Source organism: Leuciscus leuciscus (genome assembly GCF_965113295.1).
Source record: "Leuciscus leuciscus genome assembly, chromosome: 19".
Classification (NCBI taxonomy): domain Eukaryota; kingdom Metazoa; phylum Chordata; class Actinopteri; order Cypriniformes; family Leuciscidae; genus Leuciscus; species Leuciscus leuciscus.
Genome location: NC_138743.1, coordinates 14,908,103 through 14,935,510, shown reverse-complemented (window position 1 = coordinate 14,935,510; position 27,408 = coordinate 14,908,103). Strand labels below are relative to the sequence as shown.

The 27,408-nt window shown below is 39.8% G+C and overlaps 1 protein-coding gene across 1 annotated transcript; it reads right to left on the bottom strand.

The window, feature by feature from the left end:
• Nucleotides 1–1,007: 1,007 nt before the first annotated feature.
• spint1b (serine peptidase inhibitor, Kunitz type 1 b) lies at nt 1,008–27,199 on the bottom strand. The gene is made up of 10 exons (XM_082148489.1): nt 26,564–27,199; nt 24,774–24,931; nt 24,114–24,255; nt 8,155–8,325; nt 4,650–4,688; nt 4,449–4,574; nt 4,321–4,368; nt 2,760–2,930; nt 2,609–2,674; nt 1,008–1,855 (listed from the first exon to the last, which is right to left on the bottom strand). Exons 1-10 carry the CDS (start codon nt 27,009–27,011, stop codon nt 1,668–1,670), a joined length of 1,557 nt encoding a protein of 518 aa, XP_082004615.1. The 5' UTR covers nt 27,012–27,199; the 3' UTR covers nt 1,008–1,667.
• Between the last annotated feature and the right edge of the window lie 209 nt (nt 27,200–27,408).

The window sequence follows — 27,408 nt, the reverse complement described above, 5'->3', positions numbered from 1 at the left end:
AAAATATATCATAAATCCTCCAAAAACTGCACAAATGTTGAGTAAAAACATTAATAAACAGAGTAAAATTACATTTGTAAAAAAAAACCAACAACTATTATTCTGTTACAAAATTAAATGTTATTATCTATTTATAACTTTTGTTATCTATTAAATGTAAAGATAACTAGTGTCGGCCCAAATGAAGATAACCAGAGGGTTAAAAATACAGTGAAGAATTAATTTTACCATCGTAACCGAGCGATTTCAAACAACTTTCGGGGAACAATGATGGGCCCAATTTCACTAAAATTAATTTTATTCCTGCTTGTCCTAAGAGCATGTTCTGTCCATTTTCTAACATTTTACTCTGCTTTTTGTTTTATTTTGATCAATTCAACAGCTATTTTCACGAAACATGCGAGACACGTCACTGCCAATGGATGTCGCTATTGTACCAAATAACAACGAGCTCTATCAGAGCATTCATTTCAGGTTTGCATAATCTCATTCATAACTTTTACGAATAGAAAATAAATGCTGTTTCAGTACATTGAGTCACTTTATTTGTTTTTCACGTTAAGCGTTTGAAAATGTTTTTAGTGATTTAAATATTGCAGTATGTTCGTTTTTCTTCTTTTGAAATCGAAAATTTATGTTTTGGCCTCCATGTCTCCACATCAGTCAGTGACCAAAAACTGAATTGTCAAGTCACCTTTATTGATATAGCGCCGCCGCTTTATACAATACAGATTGCTTCAAAGCAGCTTGACAGGGATAACAGGAAAATAATGATTCAATGATGCAAAGTTAAATGCTGCTGTAAAGCAACTCTAAAAAGAAAAGTGTGTCATTGTTCAATTCAAGTCAGTTCAATGACAGAAAAGTTCATCATTCAGCTACAAAGCAGCTGAACAGTCGTGTCGTCATCGAATTGTGACCTATAAGCAAAAATGTATTATGGATTAAACCTTGTTTTCTAGTTGTAAAGCCACTTTTGTGCCAGTACTCAATAACTGGAATATCACTCAAACTCAATAAGTTCTCTTTAATAAACACTTTAGAGAAAAGCTGGAAGACATTTTACATTTAGTGCAACAAGAACAAGGGTTTGTGGGACAAATAATACAATTAATCTCACAAATATTCCACATATAAACAATAACTTCTCACCATGAAAAAAAATATATGCAATTAAAAATGTTACAGAATTATTAATATAGATAATTCAAGAAATTCTACTCCCATCAACAATCTTCAGAATGATAAGCAGCTTACGAATAACAAATAAAACAAAAAGACTTTTACAATATCTTTTGTCACATGCTTATAAAACCTGAATATAAAATTCTCTGATTGTAGAAGACCATTTTTAAGGAATGATAAAAATCCAATATCTACTTTACAAACTCTCTCGTGCCATTTGATGAACACACACTTGAGTCTCAATGTAACATAAATACATTAATTCTAAATATCCACATTAAAAAGAAACACCTTGATCATTAAGACCTGAGATAAAAAAGACCTGGTTCAGTGACCAAACATGTAATATGTCTTTAGTTTAAGTTCAGAAACCTGTAACTGAGTACTTTTGTCAAGGGAATGATTCATATGACCCGTCCTACACTGCAGCCAGCCTACAGTAGATTGGAGTGGCAGACCCTAATGTTTTAAAGATTCTGGTGTCATGCTTTGGCAGTGGTGCTGTTGTAGACCATCTGTTGGTCTTCTTCACTGCAAGCCACTGGAGGACTGCTGGTGGCCACGCGCTGATGCTCATGGTTTTTTCTCCTGTTCTTGAGGAAGAAGTAACCCAGCACAGCCAGAACGGCCAAGATGCCCACGACCAATACCACAGCCAGGGCAACAGAAGCTGAGGGAGGAGAAAAGGCAATCCAGAACATGCACTGCGTGAACTCGTACATACTTCACACATAATTCAAGTTCTAAAAGTAACTAGAAAATAACTAACTAAATAAATAAAACAAACAAACAAACCAGATAAATAAATAAATAAATAATAGTTTAACAAAACAAAATCTACCAAAAAAAACAAAAACAACCTTTCTTAACCAATATTCTGTATAACTTCCTAGCAAAATATATTAATATCCTTAAAACAAGATACATTTACAAAATTAATGCACTTGAAGGCTTGATGTATAATGCATTATAAAAGGTATTCATAACATATGTTGTAATTCATTATATATTTTAATAAATAATTGTAACCAAAGTTAAAATGCATTATAATCTTTGCAGATTCATTGATACATCTAAAATTGGTTATCAGTCTAATTTTAATGCATTATAATTCTTATTTATTTATTGTCACATTTTTAGAAAGTATAATGTATTATAGTTGTGGTTACAATTATTCATGAGATCATACGATGCATTGTGTGGTGCATTAAAAATACTTTTATAATGCATTATATATTAAGGCTAAGTAAAGTGTTACCCAAAATTAAATATTTTGATTTAGGTTTTAAGTATAAAAAAAAAAAAGGAAAAAAGATTCATGCTTAATACATTAAAAAAGCAATGAGGCACAAGAGTATTATTTTAAGCTATATATAGGAAAATATAAAGGAATATGTATGTTAATAAGATGATTAGATGTTACCTGACTGGCTTTCCCCTAGGTCCTCATCACCCCTTGCAAACATTCCTCTTGCAAACACTTCTTTTTCTACAAAGACAGACATCAGAAATATACATCAAATCCATACTTCAGCCATCATCACTACTATATCAGACTTGAGCACTCTTCATACCTGTGACTCCTGAACAGTTGCTCATGCATTTGTCTGTTGTTTCAAAGTTGTTCTCATTGCCATCACAGCCACCAAAGATGAATTGATGACACTTTTTGTTGAGAGGGTCATAGTACCAGCGAGTAAAATGGGCTCGACATGGGCCCGTTTCAGGAGGATCTGTGCAGTGGGCTGTTCCATCACAATAGGAGAACAGGATTAGCAGAGAATTAAAGATTATGAAGAAATAAGCAATCCGTTTCATGCACAAACTGTTGGTGGGATAACAAAAATATAAAACTAACTGTTGATAAATGAAAACATCTAAGATCGATAATAATGAAAAAATAAAGGCATCGTCCACCCAAAATTCCACTTTGCAATAGCTCTCATATCTCATCAGCCTTTATTGGAGCTTGACAGCTTTTTAAAAAAAAAAATATATAGACAAGAATAGCCAGGAGATTCCACTAAATTTCTTCTTATGATTTTTATAAAAGAAAATCATAAAAGTTTCCAAATGACATGAGCAGGAGTTAATATGGTGGTATAAATTTTGGAGTGATTTTTTCATTAAAGGTGCAATAGGTGATCTGGGAAATGCTAACTTTAGCCTGCTAGCATTGAAGCATACGATCCCGCCTTTACTGCAAATCGCCGTCCAAAGCCTCGTCTCCTCCAAAACACATGAACACACACAGACCAGAAGAGAGACGACCAGAGACCAGGCTTGTGCACAATTCAGAATTGAATTGAGAATGACTCCTTAATTCCAATTCAATTCTTGAATTTGAATTGAATTTGAATTGATGTCAAAAACAGGATCTAGAATTACAATTCGAATTTGAATTAAAGGAAGCAGAGTTGCAATTCAATAAAAATTCAAAGAAATTCATATACATATTTTAAGTGAAGTGTTTAACAATGAAGCTTTACAGTATATGTCAGATATGATTGCATTATAATTGATATTAGTTTGAACTACTTGTACAGATTACATTAAAAGGATATGTTTTCCCCCAGCAATGAATGTTAAAAGCTCTAGTCACAGAACAAATAATTAAGTTTGATTTATTGTAATTGTAATTTTGTGGAACATGATGGAACATGACTCCATTTCCCAGAATGCTTTACTTTAACCAAGTATTTAAAATGGTTGCTAAACAATTTGAGGTGGACATTTGTTTGAAAGCACAATTTGATGGGCAACACTGGACTTTTTAAGTTTCAGAAGTCCCTTACAACTTCACTCTGCACCTGTTGAGAGAATCTTTAGTGTTGCAGGAAAGATACTCAGACCAGAACGGTGCAGACTCAATGAAAAAACATTTGAGGAGCTATTGAGAATTAGATTTTATGAAAATATTTGCATATCGGAATGCTCAGGTATGACGTAGAATTATAACAGCCTTCTGTCTGTGCCGTCTGCACAGCCAATCAGAGTTTTCTCTCTCACTGACACCGATTCAACAAGCTCAGCTGGGCAAAACTAACCTGACAGACGCTCATTGATGGCCCACCATTGGCTTGGTGTGTCACGGCAAAATACAATTACAATTTCTCAGCACTACATAAAACTCACCTTTTTTATTCACCCCAATCTTAAGAAGTCGACTCAGGCTTTTATTCACTAAAAAGTAAAAGAAGTCAATTTAGAAACGGAGTACATGTCATGAGGTGTGTGTGTGTGGTTATGGTGCCGAATCTCACATTGCTCACAGTTGTTCTCATCAGAACCGTCGCTACATTGCTGCAGTCCATCACACTCAAACTCTTTCTTCACACAGCAGCCGTTGGAGCATTTAAACTGCTCTTCTCCACATGAAGGAGAACAGTCTGTATCACACAGAGACAAAAACACAGACTGAGACGAGCAACACACTCAGAGGGGAGATTGAAAAGCAAACATACCTTCCTTAGCCCCCATTCTCGTATCTCCACCAGGGATTTCTGCAGACAGACAACATTTGAGAAGACATTACTTTCTGATGGGCCATGAGAGATTGAGGATTTAATGAAAGGAAATGTCTTAAAGGATTAAAGGAATACACATGATAATCTAATGATTTATGTGAGGACAAATCCTAATGCCACACCATACAATGGCATTCAAGAAAAAGGTGTCCTTTCAACATTGTTGCAGCAGTTTGTCTATTCCAGACAGAAGATGCTCCTGAACACAAAGCAAAATCCATACTGATATTTTGTGTGGATGAACTTGCCAGGCCTGCAGAAGTCATAGACCCGTACCCCAACAGGGCCATTTACCCAGCGTCAGTGCCTGACCTCACTGATGCGCTGGTGTAGAAATGGAGGCAAATCTCTGCATCCATGTCTCAGCTTGGAAAGACCAAAAGAGTGTACCAAGTTTGAAATAAAAAAAATGTGAAAAATGCTTTGAGCGCTGTTGAGCAGAATCATAAACACCTCTGATTGTCCATTGTACTCACGCGCTCATAAAATATGTCTGTGATTGGCTACACTGATCCCTTACACAGATACAGATGGGAGCGTTTGAAAGCAGGCGTCTCTCAGCGGACCGGTCCACTGATAGACAGCTGCTTGTGCTTTCAAAAGCTCCCGCTCCCGCTCCCGTTTCTTAAAAAAAACTTGCAAACACTTCCGTGTGCTCTGGAACTCTCCCGTGCGATGATCATTGTAGCCAATCACAGACATATCCGATGAGCGCTTGAGCACATTGGCAAGTCAGAGGTGTTTATTATTCTGCTCAACAGTGCTCGAAGCATCACATTTTTAAAATTTCAGTACCGACTTGGTACTTTTGACAACCCTAATTGTAACCCCAACATTTATCTGTGCACGCTGCACATTTTAAGGAGAACAGCTTGTTTTCTGTTGCTTTTGTAAGCTCTCGCTTTTGTAAGATGATTCGCCGCTCCTTGGGAAAATTAACCATGGTTTTGTGATCGATTACGGTTTGTATTACCTTAGTTTTCTGACAAATATCACAAATAAATGGTGGATAACATAATATATATAATGTGTAAGAAAAAAAAAAATCAAGCATGAAAACATTGTAGTACACCCCAAAAACAAAATCAAGACTTAGTAAAAGGGCATAATAGGACCCCTTTAAATGTCCTAAGAGAGGGCAGTTGTCATCATCCAATGTCCAGGTTTACCACAGTAGTGTAGAAAAAAACTAAAAGAACTTTAGAGAAATGAACAATGTTAATCAGCTTCTACTGCTTGCTACTCTGAAGCAGCCCCTCTCCTCGTCATTTTACCAGAACTATTACACTTACGTAAATCTAGGACACGACACAGAATAAGTGATATGTGCCTGTAACTTTTTCAAGTTACATGACTGGATGATTGGACTTATGTTGACTGATAGGTTATAGAATGGACTTAAGAAGGTTTAAATTTGTATTAGATTGTATTATAAGAATAGGTTTAAGATCTGCGGATCCTACCTCCTTACATAACATCACTTGGAAATCTAAGGTGAAATACATTGTATTTTATAGGCATTTAGTGGGCAGTACTTATATCTCATAAGCCCAATACAATGCATGCCTGCCTTAGTTGGACTTGATGACTGCAGCCACCAACAACACGTTCTCAGTAAAGAATCCAGTTGTAGATACATCCAAGTCTCCTGGTCTTCACTTCTGAGATTTCCAACAAGAAATTAACATAAACCTAACAACATTTCCCACATCACACAACACATCCATCCCGGATGGCGCCATTATTGCGGAGACGAGATGGAGCGCTAGCCCTAGATACCAACAATCTCCTCAGCATCTGGAATCACTCAACATATATCAACCAACTGGTAATTATACTTGAATGTGTATGCGATGTGAGTTTATTGTAGCGGGGGCGATGCGTACATTGAGTTTGAATGAACAAGTGCTATGGGTCTCGTGTGCACCCGGACCATATAGCGGTAACAGAGGAGAGGCAAATTAAAATGTGTGTGTGTGCGTGTCAGAGCCAACACCATCCAGTGGCCAGATCAGGTCTCCCCAAAGTGATAGTTTAAAAATATTTGTATTTTTCTCACACACACACACCAATCGTTTTGCTTCATAAGACATTGATTCATCAACTGGGGTTCAGTTTCTTTTTGCATGGTTTTTGAGGTATCAGCTTTGAGGTACCCATCCACTTGGGTAGAGATGGATTATTTTTTGAAAAAATCTCTTATATACACATTTGGGACGGCATGAAAGCGAATAAATGATGAGAAAATGTTCATGTTGGGGTGATGAATCTCTTTAACTGTGCAAGACACAAGTATCAGTGAGGTAAGGCTCGGAGGTTGCCGCTCCTCTAATTCATCACAAAGGTGTTCTGGAAGGCTTCAGTTAAGGGGCCAGTCAAAGTGACGACTTCTCCAAAGTCACTAAACTATTTCTTTATGAACCCACTTTGTGCACAGGGGCAATATCACTTTGGAACAGAAAAGGACCTGGAGCAAACAAAGTTGCAAGCATAGAATTCTCTAAAATGTCTGCATGGCCAGAGTAGCTGAACCAAAACCCACCCTCATTTTGCACTCATATTCTGTTAACACCAAAGGGGATGGTTTTCTTTCTTTCTTTCTTTCTTTCTTTCTTTCTTTCTTTCTTTCTTTCTTTCTTTCTTTCTTTCTTTCTTTCTTTCTTTCTTTCTTTCTTTCTTTCTTTCTTTCTTTCTTTCTTTTATATGCAGATTTAAAGTCATGCTGTATGGGAATCAGACATAATTAAATTAAATGTTATTTCTGTCCAACCTGAACCACTGATGCCACATTTGATTTAAGAACTGCAGCAGAGTTAAAGATAATCAGTCCCACTTTATATTTGATGTCTTTAACTACTATGTACTAACATTTAAGTTAATAATTTGATACAATGCACTTATTGTGTACATTCATGTTTTATTGCATTTTAATGCATTACAGCTGTAATTCATTTCTGTAAGTACATAATTACACTTCCCTTACCTTTTAACCCACCCTTAAACCTAACCATAGCACCAATCCTGTCCTAAACTTACCCATAGCCCACCTTAATAAAAGCAAGATTTTTTATAATACAACATAAACACAATAAGTACATTGTACTTATTTTTTGATGCAAGTACATAGTAGTTAAAGACACCTAATATAAAGTGTGACCAGATAATTAAACAACACCATTTCATAATTTTTTTTAGAAGAGTTGAAAAGTATAATGGACTTTGATGATGCTTTTATAGTGTGACAGTTAATAGGTCTATTAACTGTCATTGTGAAATAAATAACCAATTGAAGATTCTTCAAATTTCTCTTTAGGTGTTTCCATGGGAGATAAAAAACAGCATACTGCTTTTAAGCACAAATAAATAAGGACAGTTTTCATATTTAGGTATTCCTATAAACCAATAGTGCAACACTGCCACAATACAATGAGATGTGCATTACCTTTGATGTTTTTACAGGCATTTAAACACTCCTCTTCGGAGAGATAGTTGTTGTTATTTGCCTTACACCCTCCAAAGACGAACTGCTCACACTTGCTGGATGCACCGTTGTAATGCCAACGAGGGAAAGCACCTTTGCAGGGTCCCACCTTTTTAGGGGTCAAACAGTTACCTAGTGGTAAACGGAATAGAACAGAGTCATGACATAAGAAAAGCAGAAACAAACTAGATTTGTAATTTTCCTGAATAGCTGTTGGTTATCTAGCCAATTCAAAACCCTCCATGGATGGTTTATTTTACGTTCATGTGCGGCATTTTATTTTGTGAATCAAATGTATGTTTAAATTCAGTTGGTTTACACTTCCTTATTGCCCACAACAGTGTTACAGACTCATTTACACCTTTCATTAACAAATCTCTTTGGGGATAGTACTTTAAGCTGGATTTATTTGACAGCTTTTATACCTTCAGTTGTGGAAACTGAAAAATTTTCCTCATTTTAAAACGAACTGAGGCATATTTAAAAATGCTTTCTGTAATTTCTTGCATTTTGTTCTTTACAAACCCATCAGTTAGGGATTTTAATAAAGATTAGAAATTAATAAATGTTGAAAAAAGTTCAAAACCAAACTAAAAGAAATGAGATTCCAAAAGTAAAATCAATGAAATATGATAAATAAAAACATTGTTGATTAACTTGGTTGAGTAGATCACAGCATCAAAGTGTGTTGTCTTTATCACAGAGCAAGAGCAGAATAAAAAGAAAAATCCCCAAAATCTTCAACAGCACTTGAATGACCTCGTAGAGTACTACAGTATCCGATTATTTGCAGGGTACATCACATGTAATTACATTGCAAATGCATTTTCGTTATCTGCATTCAGCTTTTACATTTATATCTTCCATAAATGTGGCCATAATCTTACCATCTGCAGCAGCTCTTCAATAAAATATCCTGTGGGTTTGACATTATGCCACATAGTAAAAAGACACAAGAACTAAAGACGTTTTATCTTATTGACATCCAACCTGCAACACTGACGCCATATTTGTTTTGAGAACTACAACAGACATGAAGAAAAACAAATTCCAATCTGTTCCTCACACAAAGACTTTAAAAGTTGTATTGGCCTACTCTGTATGCATAATTAGGCGAAATTCTGATATTTTTCCTACCATTTTCCCAACTCCAAACTTCTCCAAAAATTACTCTTATAAGATTGTATATAATCATTCAATATGTAATTGTTCATGAGGGAAGGTGTGGCTTAAAGTGAAAACGTACTCGGTTACTAACGTAACCTCGGTTCTCTCTAGAGAGGAAACGAGTACTGCGTAAATCTTACGCTAGGGGAAAATCTCTTTTCCGCGAGATACTGAAGCCAAAAATTATCCTTAATTTTGAAATAATGTAAAACGCGTTGCGGCAGCATGCAGACACAGGCGAGACGGCTTGTGTGCCTATTGGCTGCCCTGCGGCAACTGCAGCAGCCTATCGATAAGGCCCACTCGTGACGTCAGCTCCAATGGGGGCGCTTCGCGCCCAATACGTCTCGTCCCGCCAGAATGGGCGTGGTCTAGGGCTATAAACATAGCTTCGAGAGGCTAGCTCACTGGTTTTTCATCGCCGAAGCGAACCAGAGCGTGTGCAGGCACGGCAAGATACGCAGTACTCGTTTCCTCTCTAGAGAGAACCGAGGTTACGTTAGTAACCGAGTACGTTCTCTTACGAGAGGTACTCTCGTACTGCGTAAATCTTACGCTAGGGGAAACAGTGTAAAACGCCGTGCATGCTAAGATCCAGCACCAAAGTCCCAAGGGCAAGTGCCCGGGCTCATATAGTACATGATCATAAGGGACTCACAGAGAGCCCAGGAAAGAGTGGCTAGAATAGCATTTGCTCAAGCAGTTTCAGTATTCTGGCCCGAACACATCAGGGCAGACAGTACCGATTTTAGACCGAAAGCAGCTTAGCCTGCAAGGCGGGAACCTCTAGGTTATAAAACCTTATAAATGTAGACGGGGAGGCCCAGCCTGCCACCATACAGATATCTTGCAAGGCAATCCCACTAGACCAAGCCCACGACGAGGCCACGCCTCTCGTGGAGTGTGCTCTGACTCCAAATGGGCACTGTAAGCCCTTAGAGGTATAAGCCAGCGCTATAGCATCAACTATCCAACTGGATAGGCTCTGTTTCGACACGGCAAGTCCCTTAGAACGTCCGTAGAGTGAAAACAAAGAGCTGCTCTGTCTGTCTGAAAACAGACGTGCGAGACACATAAGCTCTTAATGCCCTGACTGGGCAAAGGAAGCTTGCGTCTCCTTCCTCGTCAGAGACCGGTAAGGCTGACAGGGAATGACCTGCGCCCTAAACGGTGTGTTGAGGGATTTTGGAACATAACCGTGCTTAGGTTTGAGTATAACTCTTGAGTCATTAGGCCCAAACTCCATACACGTCGCGCTTACTGAGAGCGCGTGTAAGTCCCCTGTGCGCTTCACTGAAGCGAGAGCCAGAAGAAACACTGTCTTGAAAGACAGGTGTTTAAGATCAATCGTCTGTAAAGGCTCGAATGGGTCACCTTTCATGGCTTCCAGCACTGTAGAAAGGTTCCATACAGGGACTGAGGGAGGTCTGGGAGGATTCAGTCTCTTAGCTCCTCTAAGGAAGACGATGACTAAATCGTTCCTTCCTACTGACTGACCCAGCGTTGTTTTTGAGAACGCTGCTATGGCCGCCACATACACTTTGAGCGTGGAAGGGGTCCTGCCCTTGTCCAACAGCTCTTGTAGGAAGGAGAGAACCTCCGTCACCCCACAGTCTAGGGGCGACACGCCACGAGCTGTGCACCAGCTGGAGAACACTGACCATTTCGAGGAATAGAGACGTCGCATAGACGGAGCTCTAGCCTGCGTGATCGTGTTTAACACTCCGCTTGGGGAGGTCAGCGGGTACCCGTTGATGGCCCAAACATGAAGGGACCACAGCTTTGGGCGCGGATGCCAAAACGAGCCCTTGGCCTGAGAGAGGAGGTCCCTCCTCACTGGCACTGGCCATGGGGCAGTGCTTGCTAGCTGCATCAGAACTGGGAACCAGGGTTGGTTTTTCCAGAACGGCGCTACGAGTAGCACTGAGCATCCTTCTCTGATCCGTTCTATCACCTGAGGCAGGAGAAAGACGGGAGGAAAGGCATAGAGCGGGCGGCGGGGCCATACGTGAGCCAGCGCGTCCCTGCTCTTGGAGAAAAATTCCAGACAGTGAGCGTTTTCTTGAGACGCGAACAGGTCTACTTCCGCTCTGCCGAATTTCTTCCACAGCAGCTGGACTGTCGGAACATTGTTTCTGGACAGTCTGTCCGGTCCTACGTTCAGGAGCCCTGGCACATGCGCTGCTCTCGGCGAGAGCAGGTTGCGCTGAGCCCACACCAGGAGGCGTTCTGTCAGCCTGTGCAGGTTTCGGGACCTGAGGCCGCCCTGGCGATTTATGTAGGACACCACTGACATGTTGTCCGAGCGGACCAGGACGTGGTGTCCTCGTATTTAGGGACAAAAACGCGTCAGTGCGTTGTCTACTGCCAACATTTCGAGGCAGTTTATGTGTAGAAGCTTCTCCCGTTCTGACCATTGGCCGAAGAACGGTCTGCCCTTGAGCAGTGCTCCCCATCCCAAGGTGGAGGCGTCCGTAGACACTACCTTCACACTCGAGGAAGTCCCCAGGCTAACACCTGATTGGTACAAGTCGTTTGCTTTCCAAGGTTTCAGAGCTGCGATGCATTTCTGATTGACCTTGAGACGAAGCAGACCGGAAGCCCACGCTCGGCGCGGTACTCGCGCTTTCAGCCAGAACTGTAGCGGGCGCATGCGAAGCCTAGCAACCCATGAGACCTAGCATCCTCTGAAATTTCTTGAGCGGGACAGATGCGCCGCAGCGGAAAGAGCTCGCTGCGCGCTGAATGTCTAGTACGCGCTCTGGTGACAGTCGCGCTATCATAGACAGCGAGTCCAGTTCTGTGCCCAGAAAAGATATTATCTGTCTGGGAGACAGAGAACTCTTCGCCCAATTGACCCAGATTCTCGAGGTGATCGAGCAAAATGGTCCTGTGCTCTATGAGCACCGAGTGAGATTGAGCTAGAATCAGCCAATCGTCCAAGTAGTTCAATACTCGCATGCCCTGTAGTCTGAGGGGTGCGAGCGGTTAGAGACAAGCCGAACGGTAGGACTGAGCACTGATATGCCTGGCCCTCGAAGGCGAATCTCAAACGTCGCCTGTGACGTGACGCTATTTGTATTTGAAAATATGCGTCTTTCAGATCTATTGACACAAACCAATCTCCTCGGCGAATGTGCGTGAGGGTTTTTTCTGGTCGTGAGCATTCTGAACTGTTGCTTCGCAAGCACTCTGTTCAGTTGCCTTAGATCTAGTATGGGTCTGAGACCCCCGTCTTTTTTCAGTACCAGGAAGTATCTGCTGTATAGCCCTCCTTCACTCTGAGCTTGAGATAAAGGCTCTATGGCCCCTTTGCTCAACAGTTTCAAAATTTCGGCTCGAAGTAGGTGGTGCTACTTCTGTTTTTACCGTAGCTTCGACGCGCGTCACATAGCGGCGAGGGCGTCGGCGAAACTGTAGCGAATAGCCTCTTTCTATAATGTCTAGCACCCACTTCAAAACCCCCGGGTAGCCTTGCCCATGCATCTGCACGAATGGCTAGGGGCTGAATGCGGAGCGCGCTCTGGTCGCTCAGCGACAGAGGGGCTTCGGTGTGCTGTAACATAAGCGTCGCGCTTCGAGGCAGGGGGCGCGCTGATAACAGCGGGCAGATTGCCCGCGCTCGACTCCTTTGCGGTGGTCAACCGAGAGGGGAGGGCTGGGCGAGTCCCGTAGGACCTGTCATGTCTATGTGTGAATGTGGGCGCGGGATAGCGGGCACATTTACAACACTGAGAGCATTGTCCGCCTGAGCAGAGCGAATGCACGTTGGTTTTGTTTTTACAGAAACCTTGAGATATGCGGAACGTAGTGTTTGTGGGCACTGGGCAGTGGGCACATTTACCACGTTTAATGCGCAATCGACCTGGGTCGATTTCATGTGCGCGAGCCCTGTGTGACGGGCTGTGTTTGTGTGTAGGAATTTCGTCTACATTCGTAACACCATCGGCCGTGGCCGGGACACCAGAAAATACACTCTTATGGGATTTATCTGGGTAGCCGTAAAAGCGGCGTTTGTGTGCAGGCAAGCGGGCTGTTTCGCCGACTTGTTTACTGCAGAATACACTGGAACAGTCGCATTTACTGGAACTGAACGAGCGAGAAGTTGCCATAGAAACAGAGAGCGTCAACATGCTGGCGTTTGTTTGCAGGCGTGCGTGTATTACAGCAGGCTTGTTCACTGCAATATTGACATTTCCAGTCGTCTGAACTTCAGAGGCGGAAACCATAGAAACAGAGTTTGGGTGCAGGCGAACGGGTTGTACCACGCGCTCGTTGGCTGCAAAATACACATCTGCAGTCGCCTTTTCAGGGAACTGCCAGAGCGAGAATTGACGGCAAAAAGTGTGTTTTGCCGGTAGACCCGGGATTCGATCGCGGGTCTCTCACGCGAAAATCTGACGATCTACCACTGGACCACAGAGGAAGACACATAGACATTCAGTAGCGCGAGTATTATCAAAGAGCGTCAACATGCTGGCGTTTGTTTGCAGGCGTGCGTGCAAAACAACAGGCTCGCTCACTGCAATATTGACATTTCCAGTCACCTGAACTTAAGAGGGGAATGAGAAATGTGTCAGGAGTGGAGGTCGGCCCGGCCGCAGCGGGGCTAAAAACACCCTTTTCTCCTTTCGCCAGTGACGCACGGGAACCATAGAAACGGTGTTTGGGTGCAGGCGAGCGGGTTGTACAGCGCGCTCGTTGGCTGCAAAATGCACATCTGCAGTCGCCTTTCAGGGAACTGACAGAGCGAAGCATTGGCGGCATAATATATCTGCCGTTAGACCGGGATTCGAACCCCGGTCTCTCGTGCGAAAAACCTAAGATTCCGCCACTGAGCCACAGGGGGGAACACAAAGGTGTATAGATGCATGAGCATATAAGAGAGCGTCAACATGTTTTCTTCGGCGTTTGCTTGCAAGCGTGCGTGTTACAACAGGCTCGTTTGCTGCAATATTGATATTTCCAGTCGCCTAATCAGGGAACTGAGTTGTCTTTTCGCCGGTGAGTGACGCGTGAATGGAGCGCAAGGGCAGGGTAGCTTTCTTGTAACGTAAAGAAAAACTAACCCCGATCGTCCGCTTCCAGCCTCCCTTGTGAACGGCGCAGTTTGCGCGGCTCGAACAGAGGGAGAGAGAAAGCTAGCCCCGTGACCGTCCGCTCCTGACATCCCCTGTGAACGGCGCGGTTTGCGCGGCTCGAACAGAGGGAGAGCAGGTATCATCCCCCAAGCAGGCAAGGCAAGCGGGCGAACCGGCGAGCTTTGCGGGTTGGGGGGGGCGGAGGAGCAGTCTCGGAGAAGGATGCCAGGTGAGTCCTCAGAGTCACCATAGGCAGTAACTGGCTCGCAGTGAGGGCGGTCGCCGTCAGCGAGCGCGAGCGCGAGAGCTGCGTGATCCTCAGGAAAGGGGCGTCTTGAAAAAGACGCCCGGCTCTTTTAGTGCAATGAGAGTGTGTGTCGCGGCGGCGAGCACACACACATACACAAAACACAGTAGCAGAGAAAGGATATAACGCCGGATAGCGCAGCAGGAAGGCGACTGAAGGCGGCGCGGCCAGCGGCTTCAGAGTGTCGACTCGTCCCGCTGAAAGGCTTTTTCAGACGGCGCGGCTTCTCTCCGGATCCAGCGATGCGAGAGCTTCGCTGAAGAGATGAAAAATCAGTGAGCTAGCCTCTCGAAGCTATGTTTATAGCCCTAGACCACGCCCATTCTGGCGGGACGAGACGTATTGGGCGCGAAGCGCCCCCATTGGAGCTGACGTCACGAGTGGGCCTTATCGATAGGCTGCTGCAGTTGCCGCAGGGCAGCCAATAGGCGCACAAGCCGTCTCGCCTGTGTCTGCATGCTGCCGCAACGCGTTTTACATTATTTCAAAATTAAGGATAATTTTTGGCTTCAGTATCTCGCGGAAAAGAGATTTTCCCCTAGCGTAAGATTTACGCAGTACGAGAGTACCTCTCGTAAGAGAACCACCTTATATTTAGATTTGCATAATTATTAGACAGGTAAAGAGACTGTAATTGACACTGAAAAGTCCAGAATTCTGAAACGCCCAAGAGAAGAATGCAAAACTTAATTAAAAAAATTGAGCCATGACCATTGACAACGAAACTCTCATTAGGTAAAAAAAACAAAAAACATTATGATCAATTTCAATAGCACATTAAGTTTAATTTATTGACATAGAACTCATGCTTAATGTGATAGTGTCATCCTTGCATCTTCTATAATACAATAAATTAGTCTTGAGTGTATTTACATCAGTGAATAAATACATAGATCGGCATTTCACATTAGTATTTCCTAATGGACGGGTGGAAGAATTCTTGTTAAGCGTGCCAGAGGTTCTGGAATCATATTCGCCCTCAAATAGATCATTTTTTTTCTCATTAAAACCAAAGATGTTCAGAGATTGTATATCAAGAGCAGGGACACAGGGTGTGCATTTTGTTTTATGATTTCACCGGAACCGGGAGCACGTTGGTGTATGCGTTTCGAAACTGATGAAGTTCACATCTCATATCTTCAACCTGCTAAAATGTTATATGTTCCTTCCAAATGTGCATTCTGAATGATAAATAAACTTATTTCCCAACTAACCTGCTGCAGTCCAGTGCTCGTCTTATTAACAGTGTTTTTCTCCAACTGATATTTCATACTTGTTAAATTTACATTTTTAAATTAATTTGACTGATAAACATCCTTACAAAAAATAACCATGGTTTTATTTTAGTACAAATGCGGTAACCATGTTTTTTTTCGCAGATACCATGTTACAAATACAATTTACCATGGTACAAATACCATTGTTAAACTATGGTTAGCAAAACCATGGTTGATTTCTATGGTTTAACTGCAATAACCATGTTTTTTTTGTTTTTTTTTTACCTCCATGGGTCAAACCTGGTTAATTTTCATAAGAGCAGTATTAAAATGGATAAATGAATGTGCGGTAACTGCCTTAAAGAAATTTTACGATTTAATTCATCTTAAACATTATGATGCGTTGACAGCGCGAATATTAAACATTTTGGAATTAATTTGTGAATTACATAGAGTGAAATGACTGTCAATAAAAACTGCATAATGACATGCCGAGAAACAACGGAGCCCATACAACACCAGGGCCCGTATTCATAAAGAATCTTAATGCAAAGAGTAGCTCCTAGTGACAAAATTCTAAGAAAATTCTTAGAAATGTGGCCGTTTACTCTTAAAATTAAAGAAAAAATCCTAGTAAAGAAAAGAGTAATTCAGAAAGCATCTTAACCCTTAAAAGAGGTCTTAAGGTCAAAATTGTTAGGAGCACGGACGAGGACTTTTAAGAGGCTTAAGAGTTTCTTTAGCAGAGGAGAACATGGCAGAAAGACGAAGAGGGAGAAGAAATGTGTTGAAGACAATGAATAACAGTGAGTTAATAAGACGCTATAGATTAGATCCTGCAGGGATCATGTTTGTGACTGATCTTATTAGATACACGCTAATATCTCTGATACAGCGCATATGCCATAGCGCCAGAAATGAAAGTAATCACTACATTACGATATTTGGCAACTGGGAAAATTCCATGTTTGATACATTAAAACCAACATTCAAACCACCACTTAAATAGACATGCCAGCAATCAGTGTAATTGGAAAGAGTGGAACAATTTTTATCATTCTAAGCCAAGCAAATACCTTATAGGAAATTAACAGCATGGTAAATAAAAATAAAAAGGATTTATATACACATATATAATGTGTGTGTGTGTGTGTGTGTGTGTGTGTGTGTGAGAACGGTCAAATAGGAAAAATTACGTATGTAATTTCAAAGTGAAGGCTTAGAATAGACCCTATACTTAAAATCACTTTTTTTCCCCTTCTTGGACAACCAACCAATCACAGTCTTCAAAAGATTGTGTCATACATAGCAACGGGGTCAACCCCGCCTCCTTACTAAGATGAAAGTTTTTGTCTTTTCCTTACTCAGAGTTGCTCTCAGATCGGTCCCGAATCGCTTTTAAGCTAAGACTCCTACGTAAAAGTTTTTAAGCTAAATTAAGAGTTTTCTGAGAGGATTCTTAGAATCTTTATGAATACGGGCCCAGGACTTTGAGTGCCATCACAGGCTGACGATCCAATGCAACAGCCCAACAAGTTCAACTGACTGATGATCCACACAGAAGGACTTCCATCCCCTCCCTTGTGGACACAGGTCTTGCTGTTTTTTCAATGAACACTACAAATTCCTTTTAATTATTCAGTGGTCTCATAGCAGTTCTTTCTATTATCTGTTAAACTAACATTCTGAATCTGCTTTCAATAGGTACCAATCATAAATAAAAATTTCTACAACCAAATATTTTTACCAAATTTGACATGCTTATATATATGGGGTCACTCTGAGGACACAAAAAAAAAATAATGGGACTGTGCCACTTGGTGGCGCTATAATTGGACAAAACATGTAATTGGCTTTATCTACAGTACCGTTAGTCTGATTGACTTCAATATTGACAAGCAGCATTTTGCCTCAGTTGCTACCATAGTCCATGATGACATTAGCGTACCTTGAAAAACATGGATGTCATTTTAATTACAAAATGACAAAAAAAACAAAAAAACATCCAAAGCTATAACTGCAACGGTTTTGCATATTGCTATATTTTACGAACGAATGCATTGGCATATCGTTACAAAACTCAGTACATGTCTTAGGCACCATGCCCTGAAGGTACTCAATAAGCAAAAGTTTTGCGAGAGAACGCAAAGCATTAAAATATATATTTTTGCAGATTGAGATTGAATTTTTTTCTTTCATCACCATGTACGGGTCTGATTGTTTAGAGGAAATTGAAAATGGAAGGGGATGTCTGTTTGTTTATGTCATTTTCTTTCTCTTCAAATAAAACACTTTAAGTAACCCACATTGACTCTTCTACCTGTTGTTACATAGCAAACAGCCTACATTGTGAAATGTAACCCCATTGGTAATCCGGATTTGATCATCTGAAAGTGTGTCTCTGGATCAGGGTGATCCAATCCTATTTTGCTTTGAAAAACCAGTACAAAAATTATGATGGATTCCCTGATCCTGGATATAAAAAAATGGGATTTACAAATGATGGTCTGTCAGAGATGTGAGAAAACATCCTCCTTACATTATTGTACCTCTCAAGATATGGAGATTATCTTTCATTCTTTCTACTGTTGATTCTGCGGGATCCACAGGAGATTTCTTCATTCATACAAAACGCTCAATTGTGTAATATACAATTTCCAGAGAGACGATTTTCTGCTGGGTGACTAACCTGCTCAAAAACTGCCTCCTCTTTCAGCGTGGAACAACACAACCCTCATCAAGATCTAATGCCTGGGATATGGACTCCGTGTACGGTTTAGTAACACTATTATTGCTAACTGTTTGTATTATTTAACATGAAATTTAATTATTGTAGGTTTGCATATAATGTTTGATTTTCCTCTGTGAGTTTCTATTAATTACTGCAATTGCTTTTGTGCAAGTGAGATAAGTAAAGAGCATCTATTTAATAAATCATCATCTGTCTACTATGAGTAAAATATATCCTAACTATCTGATGAAGACAACTTTTATATTTTTACTTGACTATATTAAAAGTAACAAACCTAAATTAAACAAAAAATACAATAAATTTGCTACTTTTTACAGCCCTTGTTTTTATCTAAAAAGATAGTTGATTCAAAGAGAACAAGGTGTAAATGTAAAATATGTAGTGACAAAATTCATGGAGAAAATTGATGAAGGCATGTGAAAATATATAGAGAATTGAGAAAATATTTATGGAAAAAAAAAATTGTAGCCTATATCTCACAGGACAAACATTGAATGTTTACAGGATATTTCAAGCAAACATCTAATTACGGGTATTCTTGTAGTTATAAGGGAAGTCGAATATATTTTTTAATTTTTTATAACCATTACAGTTAAAATGTTAAATAACAAGTGCATGTAATATGAATATTTTTGAATATGCAATTAGGCATGTCAAGTCAAGTCACCTTTATTTATATAGCGCTTTTTACAATACAGATTGCATCAAAGCAGCTTCACATTGATAACATGAAAATAATACAACAAAGTTTGTTTCTAGAAGAAAATTGCGTCATCGTCCACCCTAAGGAAGGCAGATCAATAATATTGTTGAATATTAAATGTCCCTATGTAAACAGGTCAAGACGAAAGACGATAGGAAAGAAAGGTGATTTATGTGACTTTGAACTAGCATGGTTGTTGGTGCCAGACGGGCTGGTCTGAGTATTTCAGAAACTGCCTGATCTACTGGGATTTTCACACACAACCATCTCTAGGGTTTACAGAGAATGGGCTGAAAAAGAGAAAATATCCAGTGAGCGACACTTCTGTGGGCAAAATGCCTTGTTGATGCCAGAGGTCAGAAAAGAATGACCAGACTGCTTTGAGGTGATAGAAAGACAACTGTAACTCAAATAAACCCTTGTTACAACCGAGGTATGCAGAAAAGCATCTCTGCACCCACAACACGTTGAACCTTGAGGCAGACGGGCTACAACAGCAGAAGACACACTGGGTGACACAGTCAGCTAAAAACAGAAAACTGAGGCTACAATTCACACAGGCTCACCAAAATTGGCAGTAGAATAGAAGACTGACCAATAGAAGACTGGCGACATTCAGATGGTGGGGCAGGATTTGGTGTAAACAACATGAAATCTCTGCTAGTGGTGTAATAGTGTGGGGGGTATGTGGTAGACACTTTTGGCCCCGTACACTGTAAAAAATTTCTAACCCTCCCAAATCAAAAATTTCAAGTGACCGATAACATCTAAATTTTTCAATTGGCCCAAGTGAAATTCTGTAAATTATAAAATTAAATTTACAGATTTTCACTTGGGCCAATTGAAATTTACAGAATTTCACTTGGGCCAAATGAAAAATTTAGATGTTATCGGTCACTTGAAATTTTTGATTTGGGAGGGTTAGACATTTTTTTACAGTGTAGAACAATTTGAGCATCGTTTAAACACCACAGACTACCTGAGTATTGTTGCCGACCATGTCCATTCCCTTATGACCACAGTGTGCCCATTAGGATTTTAACTTTTTGGCTATTTTTCAAATAAAAGGTTTCCTGTATCATAAATTGATGAACTTTTGCTTAAAAACAATGAAAAAGCTCCTAATTCTTAATTTTCCAGTTCAATTTATTCTTCCACAATTTTGTGACTTCTATGGAAGTTTCCACTATTAGTTCCTTCCTTCCTTTAATTTCTGCTCCAAGAAACTGGTACCATCCAATAATTTGCATTTGGAGTGGCAATCTGCACTTTTCTTCTAGTGAAGATTCTTAAGGCACACTTCCTCTTCTATGAGATTGCTGAAATCTCACTAGATTATTGGTCCAGATAGCCTTGTTCTTCTGTAAGGTAGTATATATATATCTTTTACGACATTATATATTACTACAAAAACATATCAAAAGTATCAAGTTGAGTTGTTTGCTCCAAAAGCTCCCTCTCTCTATCGATCCCTCTCTCCTATACAGTACATGCATACCAAGATTTGGATTGTTCTAGAAAAGCAGTTCTAAAGAATTCCAGAAAGTTCTCAACAGTTCTAGAACGTTTTAGGAAGTGCAACTTACTTACAAGCAGTAATGTTTGTTATATGGTTGGTCACATTTTTTATCTGGGGTAAGCATTTTTTTTTTTTTTTTTTTTTTTTTTTTTTTTTTTACTTCCAGCAGGATAACATGACATATCACAAAGCTCAAATCATCTCAATCTGGTTTCTTGGACATGAAAATAAGTTCACTAAACTCAAATGGCCTCCAAAGTCACTAGATCTTAATCCAATAGAGCACCACTGGAATGTGGAGGACTGAGGAATGTTTTCAGCACCGTGTTGAATCTATGCCATGAAGAATTAAGGCCGTTCTGAAGGCAAAAGGGGGTCCAACCAAGAACTAGTAGGGTGTATCTAATAAAGTGGCCGGTGAGTGTAGATCTTAGTAGTATTTTAAGTGATATTATGTAGATCCTATAAACATCCATAAAAGTTCATTTTAATCTTTCCCCGGCTATCTCATCAGGCAAAAACAGAAGGGTATATGAACACACTCACTAGACCGGCATATAGAACTAGCCAATTGCTTAGAAAAGTGCACACCTCTTCCCAACAAGCCACACTATTTGGGCCACCAGTCATACAGTAAGTTTAATACTTAGGATTAGGGATTTTAACAAACTAAGTACACTAACAATGCTGGGTTATTTCAACCCATGTTTGGGTCAAATATGGACAAACCCAACCATTGGTTTAAATGAAAATTTTAAACCCAACAGTTGGGTTTGTCCATATTTTGACCCAGACATGGGTTGAAACAACCCAGCATTTTTTAGAGTGAATAAGCAAGAATCACTAAAATCCCCCCTCCACTCCACTCCAAAAGAGAAAATCAAATGGGATAGCCTCCTCAAATAACGTAATTACATGTATACAATGAAAATAAAATAAAAAAGGAAACTAAATAAAATGTAGAAATGAGTGTATGGGCAAATACAATCGCTCATGAGCAGTTGTTAGCATGGATAACATGACAAGACATGACATGTTCCTTTCAGTTCCTTATTTGCAAGTCAATTTTAAAGTTTAAGATACTGTTGAAACCTGCACATAGGATCAACGGTTTTGGCACCTGTTCAAAATGCAGGGGTGTACACAAAATTCCTAATGTGCTCATGGGATTGTTTGCATTAAAGGGCCTCTATTATGCTTTTTCTGTAAAAGGTCTGCAAAGTGTTAAAGATCAAAGTGCACAACAGATCAAATTGTCTCCTGAAAGAAATAAACGATTCTGGACTGCCGAAACGAGTCGCCAGCAATTCCAGTCTCACTTCCTGTTACACACCCATGTAAAACAATGCAACAAATTCGCAAAAAGCCAGCCTAAGGTCTTCATTGGCAGGCCACGAACAACGTCTACTTTGACCCGCCCTCAAACACTAGTTTTAGCTGAGGCCTGGAAGAGTTTGGTTAGTGTTGTCGACATGTCAAGACGTTGTTTTCAGCGCTGCAAATCCATGCACTTCTAAAAAGAACGAGGGCCTTGAATTGATACAGAAATAAACAACATATTACTGTTTGTATCACGGTGTATACAAGCGCTGAGGAAGCCTAGACAATTCTAATATAATGCAGACATCTCTGTGGTCCAGTGATGAGGTGTCTTCACGTCTTTCACTGTGCAGCAGAGACGGCAGCACGGATTAAAGATGCTCATTTCAGCCTCCATTTCTGTCTCTGCTTCATTAATACACATTGTCATATTCTAAACAACATTACAACTAAAAAGCCTGTACTATGCATGCCAGGCCAGTAGTTGACTTCACTTTGTCAAGAAACATCCCACAAACATATAATAGGCTACGCATGCATGAACATGCATTACTCATGTGCATGACGTCACAGGTTTCAAAGTGCAAGGTTTTAAATGCTTTTGTGAAAACGGTTTTCAAAAGCTTGTGTTCTCAGGCCCACAAAATGCTATTGTCGTGTAAAAGAAAGACCAAAACACATAAAAAGTTCTCATTTGAAAACAGTGTCGTCGTGTAAACATACCCTAATATTCCTACTGTTGTCGATGGCCTTAATGTTAATCAACCATTAAAAGGAAGAAGAGAATGGCCTTCTCCCAAATATAACTATTCTTGTGCACTTGTAGGGACACGTAGGGTGTCCCATTCGTAATTGTAGGTTTCAGAAGGGTGCTCGCGAGAGCTCCACAGCAGACTTTTACCCGATAGTCAAAGCGGCATTTCATTATGTATGTACCTATCTATTGATTTTTTTTTAGCACATCCCTTTCTAAATAAATAATAATAATAATAATAATTTTTATAATTCCCCAATATAAACATATTTGTGTAAAGTAAATTTGTTATTTTCTGGATTTTTTCCCCCTGGAAAACAAGATCAAAATACTAATTAAGAAAAAAAATGTTTGGCGATGCAATAGATTCATAGATGTGGGGTTACTTTGAGGATATTCCTCTACTTTGATGTTTTGCCTACGAGGATAGAATTTCATTGTCTTCAATGATATCAAACAATATGTAATTACATACTGCATCACACAAATGTGCTGCTGTAGTCATATACCAGACATGGATGTGTCACATAAATAGGGTGATTATATGGTGAGTAAAAAGCATTTATAAATGTGAGGACTCAACCGTTGCAAAAACTGACCTCATTTGTACTGAAGTATACATGTAATTTTACTGTAAATGTATGGTTTCTTAACTGATTTCAGTCTTTATTGCAATTTACTATAAAATACATGATCAATATTCTGCTTCTTGTCACACTGCCACTTTTTCATTTTATCGCTCCTCTTCAGTTATTTTTACCTCTCTGTTAGGCAAATGGTACCGAAGGTTGAGAATGCCATGAGTTAAAACATATTTGCTGTTTGCTGTAATTTGTCAAGTACTTGCTATATTGTGTGTTGTTTAGCAGAGCAGTTATCCATACTGCGCAACTGTGACTCAAACTGTGCAACATGTCAAACCGGTTCTACATTCATAGAGGGAGCGGTAAGCCTTCTCAAACAATAAAAAGAGTCATCCCTAACAACACTACATTACAGAATCATTTGTAAGCTTACGACATTTAGACCCTGAGCCTCATTCAAAGGTAAAGGTAAAAGTCTGGGAGTGGTTGGGAAAAACATGATCAAAGATAACTCACGCTCAGATTGCTCAGGAGTGAGTACCAGGACAGAAACTTGATCTGAATCAGAATGGTGTGCTGAATCCGTCACGGTCAGTTTGAACTCATACACCCCAGGCATCAGGTTGGTCACCCTTATCTGGTCCGACAAATCAGTTTTCTGTGAAGCAGTTATTTAGAAACAGATAAGATGTTGGGTTTTATTCCTATTATGCCATAAAGCAACAGAGGCATAGGTGACAAAAATTTGCAAGTCTGTTGCTACTTGTCATCCGATCTGGGTCTTAAAGGCAAAGCCACTGAGAACACATTGGGAAAGTGGCATTTCATTCCACCGAATTGCAATAAAATTATAATTAGTCCTAATTAAAGGGATAGTTCAGCCAAAAATAAAATTGTCACAATTTTGAAGAATGTTGGTAAGCAAACCGTTTTGGTTACATTTGACTTCAGTATGGATGTTTATGTTCTAAAGAAGAAAGTAAGTCAAGTGTAAAACTACAGGGTGAGAAACTAAAAAGGGCGAGTAAATTACAGATTTTTTTTTGACAGATTTAAGATGACAAAGAAACAATTCTTCAATAAGCTTTTAAATTAATCTTAGCATCATAACTGGAAACATAATAACACAACAACAACAACATTAATATCATAACATGTCTGATCATATTCTCATACTTCCATCTTGACAGATTCATCTCCACGGATGAGGCTCCATTCGTAGTTTACGATCTCCCTATCATCCCAACTCTCAATGCCATTCAGCAACACCTCCTCATGAGGCTGGACCACCACATCTCGTCCAGCATTGGCAATGGGAGCTTTGTCCTTCTTATCTGAAGAAATTTCATATTATTGTTAAAATGACAATCACTCAGATTTCAATAAGAATTAAATTAATTTAATTGCACCTAGCTTGATTAAAGACAAATAATCCATCTTTTATAAATCCAAAAATAAAAAGATACCCCGAGGTACCAGGGATCTTCAGATCAGAACCCTCTAGAGAACCTCTAGGCACTCTTTCAAAAAGAGTCACAAAATGAAACCCATATATTCCTGCAAAAATTCTAAAGAAAGTCAAAAGTTCCTCCATGGTATCATAACTATGAAATACATCATGAGTTTTACTTTGAGGCATTTTTAAAAGACGCCAAGAGATTCTCCACAGGGTAACGCTACTGTGGCAGACTGAGGGGCCATTCACACAGAACAAATTTTTGCTTTGAAAAACACGAGTGGAATGGGGAAAAAACGCAAGGTCTCAAGATACGTTTTTAATAGATAAACTTCTTTTAACTTGAGCGCTGCATTTTTAGATTGTAGTGTTATGTGTGAGACACTGCAAAAGACGCAAGCGCAAGGGTCATACATGTGCGTCAAAAATGCGCTCTGTGTGAACAGCCCCTGAGGGACCCCAAATGGTGGTTCACCCAAAAATTACTTACGTCATTATTTACTCGCCCTCATGTTGTTCCAAACCCCTAAGACTTTCGTTGTCTTTGGAACACAAATTAAGATATTTTTAATGAAATCTGAGCGAATTTTGTCCCTCCATTGACAGCTACACAACTGTGGTTTAACACTTCAAAAAGTTCATAAAGAGATTGTAAAACTAATCCATATGAATATGTGAAAAAAGCCTAAATTAAATCTGATTAGCATAAACAGTGATTGTTTCTCTTCAGAAAATTTACTTAACTGCTCAATTCACATGGATTAGTTTTATGATCTCTTATGAACTTCAAAGTGGTAGTTGCTTAGCTGTCAATGGAGGGACAGAAATCGCTCAGATATCATTTAAAAACAACATGTTTGGTTTGGAACAACATGAGGGTGAGTTATTAATTACTTTCTTTTTTTTTTTTTTCGGTGAACTATACCTTTAAGTATTTGTGGATGAATGCAATTAGCCTATTTAGGGCTATTTGCCTATTCCGAAAATAAATCAAAAATAAATTAATAAATAAATCAGAAAGATTCTTAGTGTTTGAAGGAGACCTCGTGTTTATTATTATTATTATTATATGATTACTATTTTACTAACAATTACAGTGCACTGATGCTGGAGCACAGGGACAAAACAGGCTGAAAAAAATTAACTTCATTTTGTGTTAAAGTCGGCATGAAACGGAAGTTTCACATGAATCGCGACTTTAAGAACATTCTATTGATAATCACGGATTCATTTGAAAGGTTTCTATTTTAAAAACAAAAAGAGAGAAACACAACCCCATTGTAAGACAGCAGAAGATGATTTGCTTAGTTGGTGTCTTGGCTGTTTTTTATTTTTGTATTTTATTTTTAGATAATCTGGACACTTCACAACAGAATGAACCAGCTGAGCAAACCCGGAGACCAAACCAGTGTAAACCACCAAAACAGCTTAGGCTGTTAGGCTCAATCATGGATGGTAATGTTTTATAATGAGCATAATAAAAAATGTGAATGCATAGAATAAAGCTTACCAGTTTTGCGGACGTTCAGGTAATTTTCATAGACTGAATCCAATATATAATTTGCAAACCCCTCCTTTTGAAAAAATCTGCAGACATATTTATGTTTATATAGGCAGTTGAAGAGAAAGCAGCTGTTGTTGGACCCTTTCTCGTTTCCTTGTTCAATGAGGGCCAAGTTGCATCTGGGATCCCTGCAGCACGCGACAGCGCACGCGACACTGCGCTCGACGCTCAGGTTCGCCAGGAAAACCGCCCCATCCTTGATCGACTCTTCCGTGTCCAAAACAAAGTTCTCCCGACCTTCCCTGAAAGCGTTTACACACTGTTGGTCTTCTGCAGACATCTCGCTCTGGGTTTCTCCGACATAAACACCCACAATAAAAAATAAGCACGCGAAAAGAAAACACCACGAACCCATTTCTGGTGGATTTAAAGTGATCCGGATATACTTGCGCATACAGTCCTCAAAATCACTCCAATCCACTTCAACTGTAGTGTCAGCCGAATTGACAGGTAAAAATCGCTTATGGTTGTTTTTTGTCACTGGAATTTGTTTAAATTCACGGGTCTCCTGACGAAAGATGTCATGAGAAACCCATTTGTCTGATGTCTTCCTGCTTCAGCGCTCAGGTGTGTTGTTTTACCTGTGGGAAAATTAAGCACTGACGTAGTTTGTGGCTGTGTCTCAATCCTGTGTGAATGCCCTACATAGACAGCATTTTGGCTAGCAGGTGTTTTAACACTTCATTTCCTTTTTTAACTTAATACAAGTTCATTTTAAATTCTATCTATTCCTAAAAGTGGACTCTTTGTTTTTGGTCCAATAGTTGGTCCAAAATTGGTCTCCGTCCACT

Excerpts from the sequence above, each read along its gene's own strand:
- spint1b (XM_082148489.1), bottom strand. The coding sequence starts at position 27,011 with ATGCGCAAGTATATCCGGATCACTTTAAATCCACCAGAAATGGGTTCG. Across the intron at positions 24,932-26,563 it reads CCTGAACGTCCGCAAAACTG|ATAAGAAGGACAAAGCTCCC; the intron begins GTAAGCTTTATT and ends AAATTTCTTCAG. Across the intron at positions 24,256-24,773 it reads ATGAATCTGTCAAGATGGAA|AAAACTGATTTGTCGGACCA; the intron begins GTATGAGAATAT and ends ACTGCTTCACAG.